Below are 8,368 nucleotides of genomic sequence, written 5' to 3' on the forward strand. Positions count from 1 at the left end.
CCATCTTCCAGTACCACACAGAGTAGTTGAGGATACGACGATTGCCGCAACTGATCAAGGCAGGCGATTACACTGGGTTCAGGGAGACACTGTTGCTTTTAACACTTCTCTGTTTAACAGAGGAAAGCAAGTTATTCTGAAATGTCTAGACCTAGAGGTGCAAGGGGTAGAACTAGTGGAGGCCTTTAGGGATTTTGCACAGTTAGTAGATAGCTTACTGAAAGCACCCGCTTATTCCCCTAGTATGAACGCACCGAGATGGTTTGATGGTCATTGTTCTCGGGCCCTAAGAGAGTTAAAAGCAGCCTACAAGCAGTACCCGAGGGATAAGGATCAGGTGGCGGCCTGTCGTAAAAGCTATACGCTAGCCGTCAAGGGGCGAAAGGGACAACAACAACAGAAAGCCTTGGAGGAGTTAATAGAGGCAGCGGAGCTAAAGAATTCTACTTATTTTTGGAGGGTCATTATCAACCCATGTTTCAAAGTCTCGAATACCCCAGGGCTAAGCCATAACATCCTACCTGATCAAAGGCAGGAGCACTTTCAGGGTTTGTATAACCACCGCTATAGAACAGCACAACCTCAGGCCCCTAACCCGGAGCAAAGAACCAACCCCCTTATATTCTCTCTGGACGAGGTGGAAACAGAAATAGAGGGTCTCACGCAGAACAAGGCGCCGCGCCCAGATGGGATCCCACCAGACCTCTTCTGATATAATACAGAGGTATGGGTGCTGCTACTAGTGAGGGTATTAAATGCAGCAGTAACATCGGTAATGCCAGCATCATGGTCCACTGCCACTATTGTTTCAATTTTTAAGAAAGGAGATAGGGACAGTCCACATTGCTATCTCCCCATATCTCTCATTGATGTGTCTGTGCAGGTTTTGGGGCAGGATGTTCTAAATAGGTTGATGGAATGGGCAGAGGTCAATGAATCATAACAGATGCCCAATACGGGTTCCGACCTAGGAAATCTACCATAGACTAATGCCTCAATCTTGATCTTATCACTGCTAAATACACACTAGCTAAATCAGGGGCGCTGTATTTAGCATTTATGGATCTCACTGCAGCCTTTGACTGAGTGAACCGCCGCAAACTATGGACACTCATGGGAGAGTTTGGGGTGCAACTTGCAATAATTAACATTCTAACGTCCCTACACTCTAATACCACAGCAGTAGTCAGATACATATCGGAGGGGAAGATCACAGACCATTTTAACTAATTTGGTGGGCTTAGACAGGGCTGTATATTAGCGCCGTTTTTGTTTACATTATATTTCAACGGCCTCGATTCTGCCCTGATGGCCATACATGCAGATACCCAGAGGATAGAGCAGGTACAAGAGCGGTTCCTGTTCTGCTTTATGTAGATGATGCGGTACTCCTTGCTCGCACCCAAAAGGGTCTGCATCTTTTAAGAGACGGTTGCGTGACCTTCCTGAATAATCTGGATCTGTCCTCCAATGTAGTCAAATAATACATTATAGAAATCGGGAAGAAGTCCAGTAAGCCTCACAAGTACACAATAGGCACACACATCTTGGGGAAAGTACCGGCCATCTCATATTTGGGCATTTTATTTGATGGACAATTGAATTTTACTCATAGAGTAGGCCGCTGGTCACCAGGAATGGTTTTAAAGTTATACAATTCCATCTGCTGCTCTAAAGGTTTATATGGAAGTGAGGTTTGGGGATTTAAGGAGGTTAATAAGTTGCAAACTGAAGATAATAATTATTTTAGGTGCTTGCTGAAAGTTCCTCAAAGTACCCCTGCGTGCATTGTGCACGAAGAATTGAGGTCTAAATACATTTCTGATATGGTGGCCGTTAAACCCCTACTGTATTGGGCAAAGATCTGGGCAAATGAAGAGGTTGGTTTTAATAGACTGGTAAACCAGGACTGTCTCTCCCTTGACCATGCGATAAAAATTTTGGGGTTAAAATATGTAAAGGATACCTTCTACACACTAGCGTGTGCAGATCTGCTCACTCTCCCGGACTAGTTGGGAACTCAGGAAAAGGTACATATTAAAGACTTGTTTTTTGAGTATGTTACAATGTAACATGAGGATAGTGAGCTTCCATCTTTTAGTCAAGTCAACGCAGGGCACAGAACCATATTTATTTCTCATAACTAGTGCACATGACAGATTTTTACTTACTCGTTTTAGATTAAACTTATTTCATCATCTATTGGCTGTACCTGCCAGTTTTATTGTGAATATAGAACATAGAGGACCCTGTGGCTGCGACAATAGGTCTCCACAGGACAGCTTACATTTTGTCCTACCCTGTCTGCACTATGCCTATCCCAGAAGAATGTTCCTGAAGAGTCTTTAAAGACGGCTTAGATTTAAACAGGCATGTGTTGCCTTGTTGTTTTTAAAATTGTCATCAGATATTTTTACACTCTTCTGTGTTTCCAACTTTTCAAGAACTACGAGGGGTGCTTGAAGCCCAGAAGAATTCCTGCCATTTTTGCTAAAAGTATTAGCTGAGTATTTTTATTGTTCTTATGCATTTTAAACTTATATCAAAATGTGTTGGATGCATGTTGATATTAAGTGATAATTGGGGGATAAGGATAGTATATAAACTTGGTTTTATCATGTATGTGGCTGCATCTGTGAAGACTACCTTCACCTGATGTTTGTACATTTTAAGGTGTTTCTTTTATGGTCATATTTTTGTATGCTGAATAAAGATTATTATTATCATTATTACTTGTCTAGGGTGGGCAATAGCTGGGCTTTGTGTATTCCACACACAAAGGGAGCTTAGGTGAGACTTGATGTGTCCTCCTGGGCGCATGGGAGGGAGGAGCCGGGCACAGCCTCACACTTATATCTGAATAGGTTGTGCCCTGTCCACACCCAAAAAGGTGCTTAACCCTCTGTAGTGACATGCAGCCAGTGCAGGAAGGCAGGACCTATGTGCACTTCAAAGACCCTTCTTTGTTGTCTCCCCCACTATAAAGGCACAATAGGGTATGAGTACCAGACCTCTGCCACCACCAACTCAAGACATCTTTAGACCTGTACCACCGTGGCAGGAAGAAAAACTGCTGTGCCGGAGGACTGCTATTCTGCTGCACTGCTGCTCTGGAAGAATTGCTGCCTTGCTGTGTTGCCCTGCTGACTGCTGTTCTCTCTTGCTTGGATGCTAAATATTTGACCTACATAATTGAACCCAAAGTAACTTCAAGGGCTGAACTCCTGCTCTGACGTCTCAGGGAAATAAAAGACTTCCAACCATCCTTATTCTGCACCAGGACCATTGGAAGCGGGAAACAATGTTTCCTCTGCTGTGAGAGCAGAATCTACACATTGCTGGTATTGTGGGAGCACAACTGGCACATCGTACTTGGAACTAGTGCACCACCATCAGTTGCTTTGGGAACCACTGCATCACCGCCACTGGAGGGAAAAGATTGCAGCAATTCCTCTACTGCATGGGAAAATCCATTGCATCTCCTTCAGAGCCATCATATTGCCGAACTGGCGATTTGTCTTGAGAACTATTGCCTGGAGAAAATCAACTCATCACCTTGATGCGGGATCAACACCGACGAATCGCTGAACCGTGCATCTTCATTTTTTTTTCTACACACTTTTTTACAGTTTATTTTAACATTTATACTTCAAGTTCTAATTATAGAATTATTGTAATTTTGTTTTATTTATTAACTGTAGCTACATTTCCAGCCTGGAGTGGAATTGTTGTGTGGTGCTTTCACTGTTTGAAGTGTTTCACAAATACTTTTCACATTGCTTCTTAAGTTAATGCTGACTGCTCCGTGCCACATACCAGAGGGTGAGCACATGTTAATTTAGGATGTGTTTGTGATTTACACAGATTATGATTGTGGTCACTGTTTGACCAGGGCTTTAACACCAGTCAACTAGGAACTCAATTTCGAACAATGATTTAATCCCCAATTTATGTTTAGATTAGGAAAGGGGAGTTTCTTAATGGAACACCTGATTGCTACAATTTGCTTTATTTTTGTTGTGGTTGTCACCTTTCTGTATCTCATTTTATTACGATTTAACTTACTGGCATATTTCAGTGTCCAGACTTTATTGTTATATCTAGTGATTTTATTTATACTTTCTATATACATTGAGTGGACCAACATTCTAAAATAAAATCATTTTGTCAGGAACATTGATTAATGGTCCTTATTGGTTAATCTCAAATGTTGGCAACATATTTATTTTAGATGTTATCTCCCTTACAGTGCTTCAAGTCAACTAACAGAAGTCCATACGGCCAAGGAGCAAATATTTTCAATGATTTGACAAAGAGATTGAGGTGTAGATACCAATGCAGCATTAAAAGCAAATGAAAAGGGGGCCCCATTAATCTGTTTTTATAAAATAAAATTTAATAAATGTTTGAACTTTAAAAATTGAAACAAGCATTCAAGCAGAATCAACCTTGTTCGGGTGGACAAGGCATTATAGCTTAGTGCAAAGTTGAAGGTGCAATACATATATTTTTAAAATGTATGAGTGAATTATCACATTGTAAGCATTGGAACACATATCTTAAACGTTTGTTAAATGCAGGTAATATATAAAACATAATAGCAAGCATTTTTCTACTCAAAAAATGTAATCAAACTTAAACTGCAAAAAGGTGGGAAAAGTATCAGTAGATGTTGCTATACTAATAAATCACACTATATAGCATATACATTGTAGATGAACTTCATTTGTAAATGCATATTGAAATCCAAATAATATCTGCTAATTAACTGTGCTGTTTTAAGATACCAAGGTAATTTCAATAGTAAAACCAACTAAGGCAGGGCCATATTATCAAAGGACGGCGTTAAAATTATTGCCGCTTTAGTGGCAGGAAACGGCCGCTAAAGCGGCGATAATGGGCTTGATAATATGCCCTTGTGAATTCCCATAGAAGCTCATGTTCCTATGAGAATTCGCAAGGGCATATTATCAAGCCCATTATCGCTGCTTTAACGGCAGTTTCCTGCCTCTAAAGCTGCGATAAGTTTAACGCCGTCCTGATAATATGGCCCCTAGTATCTCCATAAAGGTCAGTGAGAGCAGGAACACTGCATCATGGCCACTTCAGTGAACAGCCCAAAAGATGCACACAGCTGCAATGTAGTATGGAAAGAAACGTGGTACACAGTCAGATAAGGATACCCAAAACACTTGAAATTACTGAATATTGTCATGTCCATGCAGAATCAACCATTGAATGGTGCCAGTGGTGGAATTGTGCTTGAGAATACTTGCACTTCAATAATCCACAAATGGTTTCAAAACAGATGAAGGGCATCTTTAAATACTTACCACAGAGTGTGGAAAAGGTGGAGATGGTAAGACGGATGCAAATCTTCACAATTATCCAGATTCCTTACCAATTACAATGTGAGCTTCTACCCTAATGAATCACTTGTGCAGCAATTCAAGGTCCTTCTGACTGTCCAATAAGTATCTAAGCATATCCATGTCAATGAATCAACAGTCCTCCTCATCTGTGCATCACACTGTGTGAGACAAAAGTAACTGAGAGCCAAGGTGAATATTCCTCATTTCGACACAGCATTAAGGTTTTTTTACATGGCCCACTTGTGTTGTCAAGTGGTCCAATATGTAGCTTAAGTTGCTGCTGTTTTGTGATTTAAGCCCAAATGAATCATTGTGCAGGTTGTAAACACTGGACTAATTCTGTGACCTGTATTTTTCAAAGCCACTGTGGAATTTTGTAAACTGACCTTTGTAATAAGAGGTTGGTTCCTTAAATTCTGATTTGGAGACGGTTGCATACCGACCCAGCTCATTAATATTCATGCGGCACTTCAAAACTTGCAGGTCAGTCCAATACTGTTATTTTGTTTAAATAAACTAAATAGTTTTAAAACACAAAAAAAAAAATCCCAGTTTTTCTTTAAAGGAGCTATCTTTTAACAAAGAACACCTTTTTTTGTAAGTTTAAATTTACTCCCCCGAAACTTTTACAAAACATCAGAAAGGGGAAGGAGACAAAAGGGCACCACCTTCCCTTTGTGAATGATTTACTACCTGAGCTTGGTTGTTGATAACTTTTCTAATGTTTGCGATCAAATAATGGCTAGAAACCTTTGATACATCTGATACAGAATCACTATTTGGAAGTGATAAGCATGACCCATACTTTCCAAATTGCTATTCAGTATCCAGAGGCAGAAGCATTTTCGGACTTCAAAAAATATTTTTGCTTCCTAAAATAAATCTGAAACATAGTGAAGAAATCTTTAGCTTTGCAAATACACAAATGTAGTGAACTGAAGGTTTTCAACCACTAAAAAGATTTGTGAACCTGGCCACTTTATTATTTAAACCAACATGTGTATGCCTTGTATAACACATTATAAAAACGTGAGAAAGCACAATAGCAGATCCATTTTTTCCAATTCAATTCAATTGAAAAGATCTTTATTTAGCTGTTCCAGCCAGACAGGACAAGATAATGACATACAAAACTGTTGCTAATCCATCATTACTAAAAAATTCCACAGTTGGAATAATGTCAGAGAAAATCAAAAACGACAACCAGGCCACAACACAGCAGATAACATCCGCTGGAGACAGGCGCATATAATTTTAATAGATAATCTATCTAGAACATATTCTGGCCTCATGTACACATGGTGTTCAATTTATAATCGTTTGCTGAAACTGATCATCGATAATGACATGGCTTGATCAATATCTTCTTTACAGCTTCTTTCACTTCATTGTTTCTCAGGCTGTATATCACCGGGTTCAGAGCGGGAACCAGCACAGCATGGATGACAGCGACCACTTTGACCTTGTCTTCTGAATCTTTTGAGTGGGGCATGAACTCCATGATCAAGCAGCTGCCGAAGAATAGAAAGACACAAGTGAAGTGGGAGATGCAGGTGGAGGCGGCCCGGTGTCTCCCAGCTGAGGTGCGGATCCTAAGGATGGCTTTGACTATGTGGATGTAGGAGACAATGATAACAAGGAGGGAACCTGCCACCATCATGCCACCAAATATAATCCGTACCAAATCATTTAAGAAAAAGTCTGTACAGGATAGAGGAAGAAGTACAGGCCAATCACAAGCAAAATGATTTATGACATTAGGCCCACAAAAAGATAAGCGATATAAGCAAACAGCATGAATCAGAGAGTGCAGAAAACTTCCTATGTATGACCCTACAATCAATCGTATGCAGAGATGTGTGCTCATGTTGACCGTGTATAACAGTGGGTTGCATATCGCGACATATCGGTCGTAGGCCATTACTCCCAGGAGAAAGAACTCAGCACTGGCAAAGGCACAAAACAGGTAGGTTTGGGCTATGCACTCATTAAAAGAGATTCTGTTCTCCCCAGTAACAAATGCAATCAACATCTTGGGAGAGATAACAGTGGTCATGGAAATATCCACAAAGGACAGCTGTGCAAGGAAGAAGTACATGGGCGTTCGAAGGCGGGAACTGCACCAAACAACAAGCAGGATGCTGACGTTTCCAAGTATAGTGAAGGCGTAGACAGAGAGGAACACTAGTAATAGAAATATTTGCAGATGTGGGTCACCTGTGAGCCCCAAGAGAATGAACTCAGCCACGTTGCTTCCGTTTCCAGGTTTCATGGCTGTTGACAATGCTATTGGTCTTTGTAAAACCAAATGAGAGAAAATATATGAACTATGATAGTTATCGGATTTAACATACATGTCCAAATATTTCTTGAAATTCAGGGTCCTTTTAAGAAACAATTTTTTTCAGCATTGATCAGGTTAGGGTCAATAAAACAAAAGTCTCATTTCAATGAGCCATAGCTAAGGGGTCAAGGACTCAATAAACAAATTATTCAAAATTACTTTAGTGATAAACAGTTTTATTTTTCTAGTAGTTGTGAAATGTTACAGGTTACTATGAGCTCATCCTGGTCCATTGCAGTTTCAAATACATTTATGATCCTTATAGCTTTATAAATGATTTAAGCAATTTGGGACATTTCATTTCATTTTGCGATTCGCAATTGGAGGCTCTCAAAGTGAAATGTACTTGTATGTCTTTTATATATTTAGCATTTCCCAATAGGGTCGCAAGGGACCTGCCTCATTAGTATTCATGAGACAGGTCGCAATTTGTGACCCATTAGGAATGGCAGGCACTCACAGACATTATTGCCTGCTGGGATCGGCATACCACCATGTCTGTAACTGCTTTTTTCAGGAAAGCAGTTTTTTTTAAATGCAGTCCATTTTTCTTAATAGAAGACGGGTCGCATTTAAAAGAGAAAGGTTAAAAGGTTTCTTTGCATTTTTTTTTGAGTGGGCAGGGTCCGTGGGACCTCTACCTGCTCTGAAA

General features: G+C 40.2%; 1 protein-coding gene across 1 annotated transcript; it reads right to left on the reverse strand.

The window, feature by feature from the left end:
* Window positions 1-6,705: 6,705 nt before the first annotated feature.
* On the reverse strand, window positions 6,706-7,644 carry LOC146853796 (olfactory receptor 5J3-like). The gene has a single exon (XM_085650907.1). It carries the CDS (start codon window positions 7,642-7,644, stop codon window positions 6,706-6,708), a length of 939 nt encoding a protein of 312 aa, XP_085507033.1.
* Window positions 7,645-8,368: the final 724 nt, after the last annotated feature.

This window comes from Triturus cristatus, chromosome 4_1 (genome assembly GCF_964204655.1).
Source record: "Triturus cristatus chromosome 4_1, aTriCri1.1, whole genome shotgun sequence".
NCBI lineage: Eukaryota > Metazoa > Chordata > Amphibia > Caudata > Salamandridae > Triturus > Triturus cristatus.